The sequence below is a fragment of the Callithrix jacchus genome, chromosome 2 (genome assembly GCF_049354715.1).
Source record: "Callithrix jacchus isolate 240 chromosome 2, calJac240_pri, whole genome shotgun sequence".
NCBI classification, from domain to species: domain Eukaryota; kingdom Metazoa; phylum Chordata; class Mammalia; order Primates; family Cebidae; genus Callithrix; species Callithrix jacchus.
This window is the reverse complement of record NC_133503.1, coordinates 90,191,615-90,210,990: the sequence shown is the minus strand read 5'-3', so window position 1 is coordinate 90,210,990 and position 19,376 is coordinate 90,191,615. Positions and strand designations below refer to the sequence as shown.

The 19,376-nt window shown below is 39.8% G+C and overlaps 1 protein-coding gene across 4 annotated transcripts in view; it reads left to right on the top strand.

Moving 5' to 3' along the window:
* Positions 1 to 19,085, top strand: part of TNFAIP8 (TNF alpha induced protein 8) — a 123,336-nt gene extending 104,251 nt beyond the window's left edge. For all 4 annotated transcript variants that reach the window (XM_008991636.4, XM_035291034.3, XM_078365007.1 and 1 more), the window contains one exon: positions 13,808 to 19,085. In XM_008991636.4, the coding sequence (XP_008989884.1) occupies positions 13,808 to 14,373 (566 nt within the window). In that variant the 3' untranslated portion in view covers positions 14,374 to 19,085. The remainder of the gene's footprint in view (positions 1 to 13,807) is intronic.
* The last annotated feature ends 291 nt before the right edge of the window (positions 19,086 to 19,376 follow it).

The window sequence follows — 19,376 nt, the reverse complement described above, 5'->3', positions numbered from 1 at the left end:
GAATTACTGTAAAAGACAGGGAAGGGTTCCATGGAGGCAGATGAGAGCATGGGGTTTAGTTCACCCCATGCTAGCTGGAGGGCAGGTGTGAAGCATTTTGAAGAATACAGAGATGAAGAGGCGTGAACCCGTACCTTACTTTTCAGGGATCCTAAATAGATAAGAGAGAAACGTAACTCTCACAAGGCAAAAAAGCAGGTTAGAAGGAGACTTATTCTGGCCATTGGATGTGGAAAGTTTTTAGAAGAGGTGGCATTTACATTGAGCTTTACAGCCTCAATAGCACTCTTTCAGGCAGGGATGGAGGGGGAAGGTGAAGACAGATACGTAGCTTTTTTTTAGTTTTTGTTCCCTGATGTGCTCAGCTTATGCTTCTTTTTTATTTTTATTTTTGACAGGGTCTCATCTTTCTCTTAGGCTAGAGTGCAGTGTTGTGATCTGAGCTCACTGCAGCCTCAACCTCCCAGGCTTGAGCAATCCTCCCACCCCAGCCTCTTGAGTAGCTGAGACCATGGGCATACGCCACAACATCTGGGTAATTTTTTTGTATTTTTGATAGAGATGGGGTTTCTCCATGTTGGCCCAGGCTGGTCTCAAACTCCTGACTTCAGGTCATCCGCCCACCTAGGCCTCCCAGAGTGCTGGGATTACAGGCGTGAGCACTGTGCCCGACCTGTGCTCCTTCATTTTAGTTTGAGGAGTTGCTTTATCTGGGTGAGCAGGCAGGCTCTAAGAAGTGGGATTCTGCAGCTGGCGGGCAGCATGGTGGCATTTGGTAGAGAATTTAAAACAGTGAACATTATCCTCATTTTACTTTTCTTATAGAGCAGCTAGCTACGTGCTATAGTACAAAGTAATGGGCCTCAGCTTTGCCACTATTTATGCACCCTTAGACAACTCACTTGACTCTGAGCCTCTCTTCTCTTATCTGGATCCCCCAGGGTTAAGTAATGAAAGGACCAAACTAGAAATGCATTTGAAAGTGTTATAGTGAAAATATCTTGCAAACTGTAGAGTGCTACACAAAAATCAACTGTAAGTTTTGTTGTCTTTGTTATGCGGCCAGGAGCAACCTGATGAAACCAGAAAGGAGGGTGTGTTGACCATTGATTCCAGCTGTGGGTCTGGTTCAGTGACTAAACTTCACTCTAGTGTGCTGGATTTTAAAATGTTACTGGTTTTCTAAGCCCTGCATGAATATAAATATTCATCAAGAGTCAGGGCCGCTGGCAAGATGGGAGAATTTAGGGATGGAAAAGTATAGAAAATCATGGAGCTGTTTAGAGGATTTTCCTCTACATTCTGGTAGATGATTGGATTATATCAACAGTGGAAAGGTTTTATGTCCTAAAGAAAATAGGTAAATAAATCCAGCTTAATTGAAAAGTCTTTAAGAAAGACTAATGTATCCTAATTCAACATAATAAATAAGGAAGGGTTCATTTAATTAAAAAAGACAGGGTAGTTCACTAAGTTCAGTTTTGTGTAAAGAATTGTAGGACATTTTAATTTTACTTCAAACCCATTTTGTAGCCTGGTGGTAGGTAGAGTTAGGCCCTGTTCAAATTTTGGTTTAAAGTATTATCTAGAATGGGCTAATTTTTCTATTCTCTTGATAAATTATCAAATTTTTAAAAATGTTTAGTATAATAAGCTCTGTTTTGAAAACATTCTATATGGATTCCTTACACAAGCTGACATCTGCATTTCTGTGAAAAATAAAATCTTGAGAGGAAATTAAATCTGTCCATAGTCTACTCACAGCATGCCTTTATGACCAGAGTATGTCTGAAAATTTTAAGTACAGCATTCTAGGAGTATAGCACAGAGTAGGCGTGTTCTAACTTTACTGTATGTCAGAATCAGGTAGAGTGCTTTTTACTAATGCAGGCTCTCAGATTGCAATCCTGGAGATTCTGATTCAGTTGGTTTAGCCATTTCTAAGAGGCCTCCGGGCACTTCTGTGGTGGATGGCCCATGACACTAAGAATTCTGCCTCAGACATCTGCTATATCTGTCTTCTCCCTGCCAAAGCCCTCTTGAAAACCAAGTATTGGCAGGATGCCATGGTTCACGCCTGTAATCCCAGCACTCTGGGAGACCAAGGCTGACATTGTTTGAGCTCAGGGGTTCGACATCAGCCTAGGCCGCATGGTGAAACCCTGTCTCTACCAAAAAAATAAAAGAAATTAACCAAGTATGGTGGTGTGCCTGTAGTTCCAGCTTCTCAGGAGGCTGAGGTGAGAGGATTTCCTGAACCCAGGACGTTGCGCTGCAGTAAGCCATGATCGTGCCACTTGCACTCTAGCTGGGTGACAGAGCAAGACCCTGTCTCAAAAAAAAAAGAAAAAGAAAATGGAATACAGACACTAAACCACAGTACAGAGGCCATTCCTCTGTCTCCTTCTCTTAGGATGTAGTAAAAAGTTCCACTTCTGTGAGCAGTCCCAGGGTCTGAGCCAAGATTTCTTGGTTATACTTCCAATAATGGTGACACTTTGGCCACAGGAGTTTCACTAGGCGACAGGGTGGCCAATATGGTGAAATCCTGTCTCTACTAAATATACAAAAATTACCCGGGTGTGGTGGCAGGTGCCTGTAGTCCTAGCTACTCGGGAGGCTGAGGCAGGAGAATTGCTTGAATTCACCTGGGAGATGGAGGTTGCAATGAGCCGAGATCATGCCACTGTCCTCCAGCCTGGATGAGAGTAAGACTCTGTCTCAAAAAAACACAGAGTACTTTTGTAGTATTTCCTGGGTCTTAAGCTATATATAATGTTTCAATCTTTTCTAAAATTCACTGGACACACACAGATTCTTGGGTTTCCTACATATAGGTACACTGATGAACAAAAATTTTAATTCCTAATTAACCAGTAGGAATTCCATAGATCTGTTCTGGAATACAATCATATTTATTTCTATAAGGCAGAATCTTCTTTTCTTTGAGGTCAGTCTCCTTTTGTGTAATCTTCCTTAAAACTAGCTTCCATCACCGTGTCAGCAAAAACTAATATTTCCTCTTTTTGCTACCTTTGCATTTTTTACATGTTCCGGTTACACAATTTATGGTGCATTCTGCCTAGCTGTGTACTTATCCGTCCCTGAACCAGTCCCTGGGAGTCTGAGCGAAGAGAAGGGATAGTGTTACTTGTCTTTGACGCCACTGTCTCTGATACATTATAAACAAAAAGTTTTTGTTGACTAATTCATGTCTTTAGATTTATGTTCTTTCTTTTCCCCTCACTCCTTTCACAAGACCTGACTACAAGACCTGTGGCATCCTATACCAGCAGAACGTCAACAGTGTCTACCACAATAATGATGATAATAATCATGACAATAATAATTGCTTATATCAGTTGACCCAATTATTTTATGTCTGGTGCTGTTCTAAGCACTTTATATGGATTACTTTCAAGGCATATGAAGAGACTGAGGCATAGAGAGATTCAATAATTTGCTCCAGGGACATGGGCACTTAGTAGCAGGACAAGGCCCCTGACCCAGTCTGACTCTAGAGCTGGTGCTTGCAATTACCATAATGCCTGGGTTTACCCGATTGCCTGTCTTGTACTCCTTTATTTGCATCTGGTAAGTGTGAATTCATTCCAGAGGAATGCCAAGAACTCTAGTTAATTTGTTAGCCAATTATTTTCACTGACTTTATCCTACACATTTGTTACTGGATCCTCTGTGAAATTAATTTGTAAAACGTGGGTATGCAAAGATAAAGTGTTTCTTTATTACACTAATCCTCAAAGCCTTTAGTATTATTAAAGCATCTTGGGCATCTCCAAACAGGACCTTTGTGTATACTGTTTCCCAAACTTATTTAACTAGAGATAATTTTTCCCCCGCCAGACTCCTTTAACTTATTGAAGAATTAGGGTTTTTGGTTTTTTAACATAGTTTATAAGAGAAGCTATCTAATGCCCTGTGTGGTTCCCAAGAAATCTCTTAGGTTTTATGTATTTAGGTAAATCCTTACTTTTGACCCTTTCTTATTTAGTCTTAAATAGGGTGACCACTTACATTCTGGGTCAGTCACAGATCTGCTATTATGGTGTAATCACTAACAGCACTGTTTCCAAAGGTATTCCATTTAGATGATAAATTATATGATTACTCTAATTATAACACTTGCTTTCCCATTAAATAAAGACCTATCTTCTATAGGTCTTCTCATCACTCATTGAAGGACTCTTACTGATAATATGTGTATGGGAATGAAGGTCATAGCCCATATTTCTCCAGCATTTCACCATTTTATGTCATAGTTTTATGTGAAATTATGGTCACATACACAGTTTATATTCTTTTGTAAGTCAAAAGTTGCATTTCTTAAGAATTGCGAGCCTCCAAGAATTCTTTGCATTGCTCAGTATCTATTCATGTATTTGCTTAGTTACGCAGGGAGGAAAAAAACAAATCTAAGTTGTGTCTTGGAAGCAAGGGCAAGGGTTAAGGTTCGGAACTGCAGTGGGTGGCTGCACGCTCTATATTTTTCCACTCTATACATTTACATTCTGACTTTTAAACAATGTAAGTATATTGTCATCTTAGGTTATATTTTTAAATGTTTAAAAACTGCTCAGGTTCTTCCCTGGAAGCTATTTCAAGCCCGGTTGGGTTGATCTTCCTTATGGTCTGTTTCTTCCCGGCAGGAGGACCCTGTCCCTTTCTTTTATCTTCTTTCACTTAGCCATACATTATTAGATCTTTCCATACTTTCAAGAAGCTTCTTTTCTCATGTATTATAATGTAACAGCTTGAACATATCTGAGTTCAAGTTCGTCTCTGCCACTTACTGTATGACCTTGACATAGTAACTTTATTTCTCTGGAGTTCAGTCACCTCATCTGTAAAATGAGTATAATAATAACCTCTTTCCTATGGTTGCTATAAAGCTTCAATAAGGTAATGCACTAGGCACGGTGGCTCATACCTGTAATCCTAGGACTTTGGGAGGCCAAGGAGAGTCGATCTCCTCAGGTCGGGAGTTCGAGACCAGACTGGCCAACATTGGGAAACCCCATCTCTACTAAAAATACAAAAATTATCCAGGCATGGTGGTATGCGCCTATAATCCCAGCTACTTGGGAGGCTGAGGCAGGAGAATCGCTTGAACTTCCAGGGTAGAGGTTGCAGTTAGCCGAGATTGTACCACTTCACTCCAGCCTGGGCGAAAGAGCAAAACTCCATCTCAAAAAAATTAAAAAATAAGATAATACAAGTTCTAGGCAGTTCCAAGGATAATGTAGTACAAATTCAAAAAATGGTGACTGCTGTTATTATTATCACTTACTGTTATCATCACTATAATCATTATTGCCTAGGGCAACCAATGAGTTTTGTGTATATAAACCTCTGACTCTGACTTTGGGTAACCACAAAATTCATTTCCCAATAACCTCTATCTTGGTATGTTTCAGACTAACAGTCTTTGAGGTCCAACCATACTGCTTTATTTAAACATCACCAAACTTTCTTCCATTTCTGGTATCAGACCGACCTAGAAGCAGCAGGGATATTTTGTCAGAGTTCATGCCATAAAGAAGTCCTCATATGATTCCTGAGGCAAATTGATAGAAAAAGAGCAGAGATAGAGATGGGATCTAATATGCAGTTAGAGGAGTTGAAACTCAGGAAATGACATTTTCAAAATCATCACAAAACTAAGCCACAGGAATAAAAGGCACACAGCTGAACAATCATGATGAAGAGATTCCAGAATTAAAGCCTGAGATCTCACAGGATAAGACTTCATTGTGTTTTCTTCAAGGCATAATTTTTCTTGTCCACACATTTGGCAAATAGGGAATGTAAGGAGAAATGGTCTAGCACACTGCTGGGTAGTTTTAGATTTATAAGTCATTACATCTCATTTAAGCCACACCAACTTGAAATGGCGTCCAACATAAAAGATGAGAAAACTGTGTTTCAAAAAAATAAATTGCACTCAAGTTTACAACCTGGGACTCTTGACTTTGAGCCTTTTGTTTCCATCTCTGCTGTTCTTACTTGGCTTCATGCCCTGCTGTTGGATCTCTGGTTCTCTGGGAGGCTTTGGAGTCTCTGTGTGAGAACACTGTGACTTCTAAAGTGATCTTGTCAGCCACTGTGGCTTTAACTGTGGGTTTTCACGTTGGCTTTATTTTTGGCCCATTTCCTTTGTATCTTGCTGCTGTTGCATGGCTTTTCATGGATGTTGACTAGGCTTTTCCTCTTGTCATTTTATAGTAGTCTGTCATTCTGTTCATGATAGGGCAGTTTTCTCCAGGCAGAATACCCTTATATGAACTATCAGATTCCTCGTACTACTGTATCTATTGCTAACAAGAAAGTAAGCACCTTAAAAAAAGAGAAATTCCCTTCTAAAGAAAGTTTTTAGTTATATATTTTAAATGTCATTATGAAAGAGAAAATATAATACCTTATTAACTGAACTATGTGAGGTCTCTGTTTTCACCCAACAATCTGACATTTTGCATCTCAGTTCATGATACCATCAGAAGGAAGGAATTTTGACCAAATGTGATTCTGTACTAAAGAGCGTCAGAATGTATTTGAAGTTTAATTTGTTGTGTTCTTTAACATATGAAGAAGGCTGTTCTGTGGCAGGGATTGTGTGAGACACATCTATGTGGTCCATCTTCATTTATCTTTGGAACAACTCCAAGAAGTTGGGATCATTGTTCTCATCTTACAGATGAGGAAGCCGAGTCCCAGTAATACTCCTGAGCAGTGTGGCAGTTCATGGAACCATCAGCTATAGAGTGTTTGAACTTTTATAAGTATACTCGAGTTTTCCAGGATGCTGGGGAAATAAGTTGCCACAGAAAAAGAACCCCAGGACATTAAAGGTTCATACTGCAATCTTTTTTTAAAAAATGATTTTGTTGAAAAACATTCTAATATATGTTACAGGGTAAGTTTTATAAGAGGATAAACTCATGACTCATATAAATACAAATTCTACATATTGAAAATTTTACTTATTAATTGATGAGGGAACCAGTAAGCTCTTACAGTTGGTTCAAAGGAGAATCTTAAGAGCAGGCAAACAGGAAAATCAAGAATCAATTGTAACTACACTGGACAAATTTTATTTGTATCTGTATGTACAAAAGCCATTTGCAATATTAACAGTTTCTACAATTTACAGAGTTGTAAAATACCTAAGCGAAGGACAATAAAGGGAATCTGGAAGAGTATGTTAGACAGTTCCTAATACTCCCTTGAAAAGAACCCGGTGGGTTTTTTTTTTTCTGCGGGGGAGGAGCATTTCAAAGTCGCCATTTTATCTGCCATGTCTTCTTTACTATGTTGCCTTGTAAGGTGAGCATGTATTTTTCTGCAGTATGAGACAGACTTAGCTTGCCACTGTGATGGAGTCTATCACTGGTTCTTAACCAACTGGGGGGATGTGCATGTACTCCAAAATGTGCATTCCGCATCAGGTTAAGGACCACAGATGTATTGATTCTCCCAAGAATATATTCTCTGTGGCAGCCTCCATCTGTGTGACATAAAGCCAATTATAGAACTAAGGTAGCTGGTACTTGTCTTCTTTCTCTGGATGATAAGACTGCCTCCAGCTTCCTGCCATGGTTGTTGCTTCTGACCCTTCCAGGGCAGCCCTCTTTAGAGTTCCTATCTGTACTGCTTCTACTGGGGGCCCCTCCATCCCTCCCTTCCTTTCTTCTTCCTCTCTCTTTCCTTTTGTTCTTTCTTCTCTATGCTATTGAATATTTTAGTTTGATTTTGAGGATGGAAGCTGCTGTCACAGACACATCACTAGCCACTCTGGGCGTTCCTTGCTTTTCTCTGACACACTGCCAAATCTCAGTGTAGGGAGGTCAGTGCTTAGCCTGCTGACTTCTCATGACAGGGTTCGTGGTTTGTTCTGGCCACTTTCTGATCACCAAAGCTGGCTTTTTACTAAGTCCCATTAGATTTAGAATTATTTAGATGCAAGAGAGCTAAGGTTTTATATATTTATTTAAAGAACTTTTATTAACAGACAACAGCTAGACATGCTTTTCAAATTATTTTCTTTTCTGTCCTTCCTAATATTGGACCCCTGGATCAAATTTTAACTAGGCAAGAATTTACGTGCATGTACATCTGTTGTCATGACCATTAAGGAGTCCCAAGTATAATAGATTTGAGGGGGAAAATTATTTACTGGGAAGACTGTAAAGAAAATGACTTAAGTATTTTATTAGTGGGAGTTGTTACAGGGCATTTTTGTTAATTTTCATAAAACTATAGTTATTCATTAATATTAAAGGACTTGGCTGGGCACGGTGACTCACACCTGTAATCCCAGCACTTTGGAAGGCTGAGGTGGGTGGATCACCTGAGGTCAGGAATTCGAGACCAGCCTGGCCTGGCCAACATGGCGAAACCCTGTCTCTACTAAAGAAGTACAAAAATTAGCCAGGCATGGTGGCATGTGCCTGTAATCTCAGCTACTAGAGGGGGGCTGAGGCAGGAGGATCGCTTGAACCTGGGAGGCAGATGTTGCAGTGAGCTGAGATTATGCCACTACACTCCAGCCTGGGCAACAGAGTGATACTCCATCTCAAAAAAAAAAAAAGGACTTTTTTCTTTTTTTTCTTCTGAGCATATTTTTCTTTCATATTTGGGTCAGTATTTTTTTTACCATATTTATTTCTAACTTTATAATTTTGATGCTAAAGCCAGAATTCCCTAAATATCAGTTTGCCTTATAGCAAATGTTGCTGAAATGGACAAAGGAAGAGATACAGAGACAGAGAGGGAGGGAGGTAAGATATAAATAATGTAAAATAATATTTACACCCTATTTCTAGAAAACAATCTTAGACAGTTTTAATGTGGTCATAGTGCTTTGTATGTTTTTTAAAATACAACATTATTTTTCATTAATGAGCAGCAATTTACATGCCTGTTTCCAAACACACGTGAATCCATCTTAAGAGGCAAAACACTGAATGAATATTTTCAGCACTTTCTCCTTGGGGAGCATCTTCTGTTTATATTTTAGTTACTTCCCAGGACATGCCTTAAGTCTATCCCTCCGGCACATGTTTAAACATAGCTCCAGTCAGAAGTAGAGGTGGGCCTGTGTTTAATCTCCCACTGCAGTTCAAGTCAGAACTACACCTTGCTTTTACTCTAAATATTTGCATTATTGTCCTTGGATGTTTCCTCATTGTGCACAACAAATCTCTCCTTTTTAGAAGAACTGGTTGATGACAATAAGATAAATCATATTCTGGAGTACACTTAGAGGGAAGAAAACCACATGTTTCGTGAGGTAAAACAAATACTGTTTCTTTACCTTTTAATACAAACAAACAGAAACACCCACTAATGTATTTACAACTCTTGTTTTACAGGCCAACATGATTTCATAGAGAAGTATCTAAGTATATGTGGATGAGATAGGGGAAGTTGATTTCTGCTTCTGTACCACTCTCTAGGCCTGCAAGATGACACAGTGAAAATGATACACAGAATCTTTGCTCTCAGAGTTTAAATCCTAGTAGGGAGAGGCAGACAATAAAAATGTAGGCAAACGATGAGGATTTAAGGAACAAGAAAGTGTGATAGTTAGCAAAGAACGTAAATGGAGCATCTTTTTTTTTCTTTTCTTTTTTGAGACAGAGTCTTGCTCTTTCACCCAGGCTGGGGTACAGTGGTGTCATTAAAGCTCACTGCACCTCTGCAGCCTTGAACTCCTGGGCTCAAGCAGTCCTTCCACCTCAGCCTCCTGAGTAGATAGGACTTACATGCCCAGCTAATTCTTCTTTAAGTTTTTTTGTAGATGCAGGATCTTGCTATGTTGCCCAGGCTGGTCTCGAACTCTTGGACTCAAGTGATCCTCCCACCTTATCCTCCTAAAGTGCTGTGATTATAGGCGTGAGCCACCGCACCTGTCCCCATTTGCAAATTTCATTTCTTAAAACTCTGGCTAGTATGTGAAAAGAGACGGAAAGGGGTTTGGACTAGGCCGCTGTCTATGAAGATGGAGGGAAATGGATAGAACTCAGAGAAATGAGGGAGGAATGGAAAGAACTTAATAATGGGCTGGGTAAGTGAGAGAATGGTATGGTGGAAGATCCCCAGGGCTCTGATTTGATTGAGCAAAAGGTTGGAAGAGATGCTATTAATTGAGATCATAAAGAGTGAAAGAGGAACACTTAGTGGGAAGGTGGGAGAGAATCAGAGATCAGTTTTAATACATTTGAGATGTCTGCACAATAGCCAAAGTAAAGAAAAATCTTGAATGCCTTCACAAAATGAGTCCAGAAAAGAGGTCAGGGCTGAGTTATAACTATGTGAATCATTGGCTCATGGGTGGTGTCTGAAGCTGTGGGACTAGATGAGATCACACAGGGGTGAGGATGGACTGAAGGAGAAAAACTTGGTCCAGGACTAGCTCTAAGATACAACAGACCTTTAAGGGATCTGGTGGAGTATGTGGAAGTGACAAATGAGCCTGAACAGGAATGGCTAACAGCAGTTAATTTGCAAGAAAAAGAAACACACTTCATGAGCACAGACCACACATCCCTGGCCAGTGACTCTCAGCCACAGGTCCCGGTTGGCTCCAGAAAAGCTTTCTCTAATGCTGGAAAATAAATCTACTCATGCATGTTCTTGGTGGAGGAGGAGAAGAGCTTCAGATGGTGGAGGGGGACAAAGAGCTTCAACCTCACTTAAAAAGGTGACTTCACTGGAATAATACAAAGGATAAAAGGAAAGTGTGACAGAGCTGCTGTGTTTCTGGAGCAGGATTTGAAGTTTCTCTAAGACAAATATGAAAGCCTCAGAGATCAACTTCTCTATCTTGATTCATACATGATTACCAGTAAATGGGGAATGATCTTGCTTAGTTGGCAATAGATATGCCTTTTACACACTCTCTTGCAGGAATTTGAAGTGCTATATCATAGAGGTTTTGTTTTCCATATTTGAAGTTAAATGAGACATTGAGATTTAATCAGAAACTTAGCTGAGAAGAGGTGCAAACTTGAAAGTCCAGCCTTGGATAAAGGAGAAATAGTATGAATACCTCTCCCTCTGTTTTCAGTATTTCACAACATAAAGTATGTCCAACTGATAGACTTGTAGTAAATCCCAGGTAAGATATTTGTAGACTATGCCATGTTCTTAAACATTAAAAACACAGTAACATTTCGACTTTATATGGAATATATTACTGAAATCCTAGTTATTTGCTGTGCAGCTGAAATTGATTGGGTATCCCTATATAAATCAAGTTTGTTGAATTTTTTTTTTGAGGTCTGTGTCAGGAGTTCTGAGATGAAAGATGGTCCCTGGTTTTAATATGATAAGTTAGCTACATGTGTACTATTTCTTTTGACATAAATTCTTTAGTGTGACTTAATCTTTAAACTCTTTTGCAAGTCGTTGAAGAACAGGAATAGAAACGGACTTCTGCTTAAATGATAAAAACATAAAAGGGCCTGGAAACTTCTGCATGAAGTTGGCTGTTTCTCACACATTTTCACTTTCCTTCTCTTTTTCAAAATATATTTTAGTTCTGCAGTTTCAGTTCATGTTTCAGAAGTTTAAATATCGACATTTGTGAAGACACCCTTTCTCATTTAACTGAGACATTCTTTTAGAGGATGTCTGGCACTGTACATTTATAAATGACACTCGGGTCATAAGGAACCCTTTTGAGCTACCTATACTATATACCATGAACTACTTTGGTCCAAATTTTTCAAACTTAATTTGGTTCTTCTTTTCCTCAATTTTATTTAATTCAATTTTTTCTGAGACAGGGTCTCACCCTGTTGCCCAGGCTAGAGTGCAGTGGTGTAGTCACGGGTCGCTGCAGCCTGAACTTTCCAGGCTCAGATGATTCTCCCACCTACACCTCCCTAGTAACTGGGACGACAGGTGCATGCCACCACAGTTGGCTAATTTTTGTGTGTGTGTGTGTGTAGTTTTTTTGTCACGATGGGGTTTTGCTATGTTGCCCATGCTGGTCTCAAACTCCTGGGCATAAGCGATCCTCTCACTACCTTGGCCTGCCAAAGTGCTGGGATTGTAGGTGTGAGCCACCACACCTCACCTTTCCCCAATGTTAAATCCAACATGGCAGTTCCGCATTAAGGGAGTCACTCTTCTTATATGTCCTCCCAGCCTGGATTTTGAAGCAGCTGCCTTTTTGCTTCCTAATGATACTAGCCTATCCAAACTAGAAATAATCTTATATTATCATTGATGCCTTGACCTATTTGTGTATATCTGTATTTTAAAGCTTTTTATCTTTCATTACAAAATGACTGCTTTCCAACACCCAGGCCTAGGCTTAAACACTGGCATATATGGAGAGAACAGTTGTCCCTTGACTCAGAGATGGAGTAGACACCCAAAGAACTGCAGTTCTTAAGCCTTTGGAGAAGCAGGAGAGAGCACAGTTGTAGAGGATTAGCTTAAAGATTGCTGCATGGGGCAGACACAGTGGCTCATACCTGTAATCCCAGCACTTTGGAAGGCTGAGGTGGGCAGATCACCCAAGGTCAGGAGTTCGAGACCAGCCTGGCCAACATGGTGAAACCTCATCTCTACTAAAAATACAAAATTAGCAGGGCATGGTGGTACACACCTGAAATCCCAGCTACTCGGGAGGCTGAGGCAAGCGAACCCAGGAGGCGGAGGTTGCAGTGAGCCAAGGTTGTGCCATTGGACTCCAGCCTGGGGGAACAAGAGCAAAACTCTATCTCAAAAAAGAAGAAAGCAAAAAAGATTGCTACATGCATAGAGTGGGGGAAATTGTGGTAGATAAAATGTAAACTTGGTTTGGAGAATACACATTTATTGAGCATTTTCACTAACCAGCTCTAGGCTAGGAAGATTATAAATAGTGTCTCTTTTATATGATACGTACAAACATGATTGTGTATATTGTAAAGATCTGTCAGAAGTTACGATAATTCCAAAAGCAAACTCTTAGCAACATCTTTTTCAAAGTATATTTCTCATGTGTCACATTTCACTAGCTGATGAAAAAGGTTATTTCTCCAAAACATATAAAAATGTAAAGTGAACAATGACCATTCATCAGAAATAGTAAGTGACAGTGAGCTCTCCAAGGAGTACTTCTTTCTAACAGTCAAATTCTGTAGGTTGAAACTCAAGGTGGTTAGGACAAATAGGTGGGCGTTGGTCAATGCTTAAGAAATTTGACTTTTTGCAACTGCATTATAAAACAGGGCTCTCCTTTTGATTTGCTTCCATGAATTTGCCATTTTATTCAATATTATGCCTTTACCATTTATTCTTCCATTTAAATGAATTCCTTTTAAGTCACTTCTGGTTGCTGTTGCCAGATGACAGGTGTAGAGCTGATTTTGTATTTGTTTTTTGTTCTGAGACAGTAGTGTCGCTGTGTCACCCAAGCTAAAGTGCCGTGGAGCAAACTCAGCTCACTGCAACCTCCACCTCCTGGGTTCAAGCAATTCTTCTGCCTCAGCCTCCCAAGTAGCTGGGATTATAGGCATGTACCACTGCTCCCATGTTGGCCAGGCTGGTCTCAAACTTCTGACCTCAAGTGATCCGCCCAGCTCAGCCTCCCAAAATGTTGGGATTACTGGCGTGAGCCACTGTGCCCAGCCTAAAATTCTTTTCTGAACAGAGACTAATGTCAATGGATGAAAGACAAATCACAAATGGTGGGAAAACGAGGAAAAACAGTACTCCCTAATATGTGTTTTTAGTTCACTTCTCTTGCTGATGTTTGCTGATTGTTAATTCTTTTCCTCTCCTTTTTTTTTAGTGGCCACAGATGTCTTTAATTCCAAAAACCTGGCTGTTCAGGCACAAAAGAAGATCTTGGGTAAAATGGTGTCCAAATCCATTGCCACCACCTTAATAGATGACACGAGCAGTGAGGTGCTGGATGAGCTCTACAGAGTGACCAGGGAGTACACCCAAAACAAGAAGGAGGCAGAGAAGATCATCAAGAACCTCATCAAGACAGTGATCAAGCTGGCCATTCTTTACAGGAATAATCAGTTTAATCAAGATGAGCTAGCATTGATGGAGAAATTTAAGAAGAAAGTTCATCAACTTGCTATGACGGTGGTCAGTTTCCATCAGGTGGATTATACCTTTGACCGGAATGTGTTATCCAAGCTGTTAAATGAATGCAGAGAGATGCTACACCAAATCATTCAGCGTCACCTCACCGCCAAGTCACACGGACGGGTTAACAATGTCTTTGATCATTTTTCAGATTGTGAATTTTTGGCTGCCTTGTATAATCCTTTTGGGAATTTTAAACCCCACTTACAAAAACTTTGTGATGGTATCAACAAAATGTTGGATGAAGAGAACATATGAGCACATGAGTTAAGATTGTGACTGATCATGATTTATTTGAAGATGGAGCACTGCTGATTTATGAAGGAAAAAAGAATTTTCTAAAGATTACATGTATTTCAGAAAGACTTTGCCCAATTCAGTTGTCAGACATAATGATTTATTTGAAGGCTTGTTTTATTTGAAGAAAAGCATATTTCAAAAAACTCTGGTTACAAGCTTCCTAACGGGTAACAGACCATGGGAGAGATGTGTGGTTAGGTAATGCAAATGTAATTATACAAAGAAAAATAGATATGGCTCCAGACCTAAACACTTTTTTATAGGGCAATTGTTGTGTTGGTGGCACATTGGATATTTCTAACATGTACAAACTTACGTATTTTGATTTACTTTCATTTCTTGCTATGTATATGTACTTTTCTTAAAACGCCAAGAACTTTCTCAGGCTATCATTGCTCCTTTTGAAACAATCCAATTTTCATGTCTACGGCTGCTTGTTTTGTTAAAAAGAAAATGGCTTATCTGAAATCAGTACTGTGGAAATTAACTCTATTAGCTATTATGAATAATGTCCAATATAAGAATATGCTTCTGGAATTGAGTTCTGCTTTTAAGTACCAATGATACTTAAGCTTTTCAAAAATGTAATGGTGTATCATTGCCTTGAAATGCTTGCTTAGGGCTTCTTTTATGTTATCTTAAAATGTGCTGGTGAATTCTCCATTTTTTACATCCATTTCACATGTAAGAGACAAAAAATCTAGATTGGTCTTGATATTGGGATAATAAAAAGTAAGTAGCATTAAGAAAGGTAAAACAACCTTCATTTTACAGATGAACTCATTAAAACAACGTAGGGGAATGAGGGGCAAAGGGGAGAAAATACATTGCTAAAGAACATGAGCATAAAAATGAGTGCATTTCAGTGTTTAAGAAGGTTTGATAAAGAATGTCACTTTTTTATTTAACTGATAAGGTTTTTGTTATTTTTTACTTTGATAAGTAAACCAAAAAATATTTGCATTTCAAGCAGTTTGTGTGTCTCTATATAATTTTCTGTGTATAAATAATAAAGTGGGCATTTGCTTATTTTGTAAAAAAGAAATGAAAATCTGCTGGCCAGCTATGTCCTCTAGGAAATGACAGACCCAGCCACCAGCAATAAATATTTGCATTATCACTGTGTCTATGATTTTTTTTTTTTTTTTGACACAGTGTCTCGCTCTGCTGCCTAGGCTAGAGTGCAGTGGCATGATTTTGGCTCACTGCAACCTCCGCCTCCCAGGTTCAAGCGATTCTCCTGCGCCTGCCTCCCAAGTAGCTGGGATTGTAGGCATGCACCACAACACCCAGCTAATTTTTATATTTTTATTCGAGATGGGGTTTCACTATGTTGGCCAGGCTCCTGACCTCCAGTGTTCTGCCCACCTCAGCCTCCCAGAGTGTTGGCGTTACAAGCCTGAGCCAGTGTGCTCGGCCAGTTACTGTGTCTATGATTTAGTGTACTCTCTTGCCTTAAATTTGCCTGCCTCCCAGAATATTGACATTAAAATAATAGTTTACCAGGAAAGGTTCCACAACTGAAAATTCCAGAAGTTGAGATCTGCTCTAACCCATGTCAGCCTAGAGGGGGCAGTTTCTCTAACACCCTCATTTGCTTGGCTAAGAGAAGCAGCAAAGGTGTAGAGTGTCTCCCTGTTTGATATTAAATCCTGACACTAAAATTTGAACTGAAAGTACCATTCTCACTTCCTAGAGCCAGTAGATGGGCAATATATGCTGTAACAATGTTATATGTAAAATTTCCAGTGCCACAAGAGAAGTAGCACTTGAATATAAATTTCCTTAGCAAGGCAATTTACTTAGATCGAAGGGTGCAGCTCACAGATGGAACAATGGTGAGTGCACCCTTGGACAAGGGAGGGAAAGGGGTACTTATTCCTGACAGAGGTTGCCCCCACTGCCGTGTTGTTCCCCTACTGGCTAGGATAAGACTGCATAGTCTAGACTAATCCCGATTGGCTATTTTAAAGAGAGTCAGGGCATGAGCCTGAGTGGCAGGGTGTGCAGTTTGTTGGGAAGGACGATTACAGGCAGAGCAAGTAACCAGGGGTGTCCTAGGTCAAAGCGGGTGACCGGAATGAGTCAGGACAAAGCAAGGGACTGGGGGAACAGATGTGAACCTCTGAATAGAACTGGTGGAAAAGGTTGTTTACTGAAACTACAAGGAAGTTAAACTTTAATATGGAGGACAAAGAACGGAACATACTGACATACTGATTCTTTGAAGAGAAACTTGTATGTCTAACAATAATAACACAGTGACTACAGAATTGACCCCTCTAGCTTCATAACTTGCTGAGTGGCTTATAAATGGAGTTCAGCAGCCGCCTTTGAGCAGCTGTTTTCTTCACATGTGAAGGCTGAGAGTGTGATGGAGGGTGAGCTACTGCCTGGATATGTTCTTTCTGCAGATCTTAGCAGAGGTATGGGAAATGAAGGGCCTGGCCAGTCGATGGATGCTTCTTGCTCATTCTCTAGCTATAGACAGGACCAACCAGAGAGAGAAGACATACAGAGGGAGAAATCTGGATCTATGGGCATGCTGGATCATAGGGTTGTGCCAGCAGCCTAGCAATCAAATGTGCATGGGATTCAGGGAGCAACGCTTCATCTCCCACAGAGAAGGCAGTGAGGAGTAGACTGAAGGAGGTAATCCTGTTTGCTACCATTTCTCAGCATTTTCTGGAGGGGCCCCATCACCTTACCAGTCCTGTGCCTGGAAAGCATGCCTTGGAAGGATCGGGTCCAAAGTTATGATTAGCAAGTTCATTTCTAATACAGTAGGACTCCCCTTGAGCATTTAGGGTGGCAAGGAATGTGGGAGCTGGGAAGAATCCCCATGTATTTAGGGTAGATAAATCTAACCCAAGTTAATACTAATTTGGGCTCCTGTGAACCTTTTTATAAAATGGTATGTCTTCACATTTTGAAAGGAAATTGTGTTGTAATTGATTTTATTTTGTGCTGATGGCTTCTCTGCAAAAATTATGAGTGGATGATAATACTAATGGACAGCTCACACAGTGTTTGTATTATGTGCCAGCCACATTAACTCATTTAATTCCTGTCCCAGTCTTCACCATTTTACAGAGAAGGAAACTAAGGCAAGAGAAGGAATTTCCTGAGGTCACAGAGAATATGTATAAAACCTTATTTTCACTTGAAGATGGTATGGCTGAAGGCAGTTCTAGGAACATCCTTGGCTCAGAGAAGTGTGGGCAGTATGCTGCTGAAATGGTTCCTCATATAGTGACATTTTAGGCAGTACCTAAGTCATGATAGGTCTGGCCTGTTCTCTAAAGATCTGGGTAGATTTTGTACAAAGACATTTTTGAAAGTTTTCAACATGACTCCTACTTTGGGGGCATCTTGTGGCTCAGCTTTCTGTCTCTTGAACTTCACTTCAAGGTGCTCACGATGACTTTGAACATTGACTTTTGAGGTGCAGTGAGCTCCTCCCCTACAGCAGTCTCTAGTGGCGGTGGGTTCAGAGGACTACAAGGCACTTCATGTGCATTCATCAAGACAGACAAGGAAGCAGCAGTTCAGTACTGTGCTCCCCAGCGTAGGTGTGACATTGGTTTCAAACTTCAACATTGTTTTCCAGATTTGGAGGCTCAAAATATTTGAGCAAGTAAGTTAAAAAATAGCCTTTATCTGATTATTAGGCCTTTCATGTAAAACTCAAACTTAGTTTAAAAGTAAAGGATGGGGCGGATGTAGTGGCTCATGCCTATAATCCCAGGACTTTGGGAGGCCGAGGTGGGCAGATCTCTGGAGGTCAGGAGTTCAGCACCAGCCTGGCCAATGTGGTGAAACCCTGTTGCTAGTAAAAGTACAAAAAGTAGCTGGAAGTGGTGGCAGGCATCTGTAATCCCAGCTACTCAGGAGGCTGACGGAGGAGAATTGCTTGAACCTGGGAGGTGGAGGTTGCAGTGAACGAGATCACACCACTGCACTCCAGCCTGGGCAAGAGTGAAACTCCATCTCAAAAAAAAAAAAAAGGTAAAGCATGAGTTAGGGACTTCAGTCATACAGAAATATTGCTTTTTAAACTCTTATAACAGTATCCCATTCACAATTATCTGGAAAGTTCTTTTCTTTTTCTCCCACCATGTGAACACACACACAGACGAGCACACACACACACACACACAGTTTTTAAGCCCCCAAAGGCTTAAATTAGTACTTTTTGTGGTTTGTACAATTCAGTTGAATTATTACTAAGAATTCTAATTTATCCTTGAGGTAAAGGAGAGTATATAAGCAGTTGCAATTTAGCATACAAAACCGATAAATGGTAAATAAAAGAATATGTTTATCCAAATGATGAAACATTTGGAGTTAAAAGTGCTATTCACTTGCTAGGAAATTCAAATACTCCAACGAAAACTTATTTAGCATGTCAATAGGAACGATATTTACAATTTTTAGTCAATCTTGCATTTCCACACTTGCATTATCTAAATTAGCTGAACTTTTGAGTGTTTTACTTGATATATTGCATTCCTGAGTATTAAACGTCTATGTGATTTGTTAAAGTCATAGCAGGTTTTGGTACGCAGTGCTGTTTATGACAAAATTTTATTCTACCTCTGAAGTAATTATATTTTCTGTGATTCAGATAAAGACTTTATTAAAACTCCCTAATGAAAATATTGAAGCATTAACCAGAAAATGAGTCAACTTTTTGTTTCCAAAATGATACAACAGGAAAATCTTTAAGTACTTATGATCCCATATAATCACCATCACCACAAAGTATTAAAAGTCTGTTTTCTCTTTTACTAAGTGTCCTCACAGTCACTTAGGTATACCCAAAACGAGAAAGATATTTTTATCTCAGGGAAATTCCAGAAATGGAAACATTTTTTTGTGTAATATTGATTCATTGCTGTCTAGCCAAAGATGTGTTTTCCACATAGCAAAGAACATCAGCCCGTTATAAGGAACAAGCC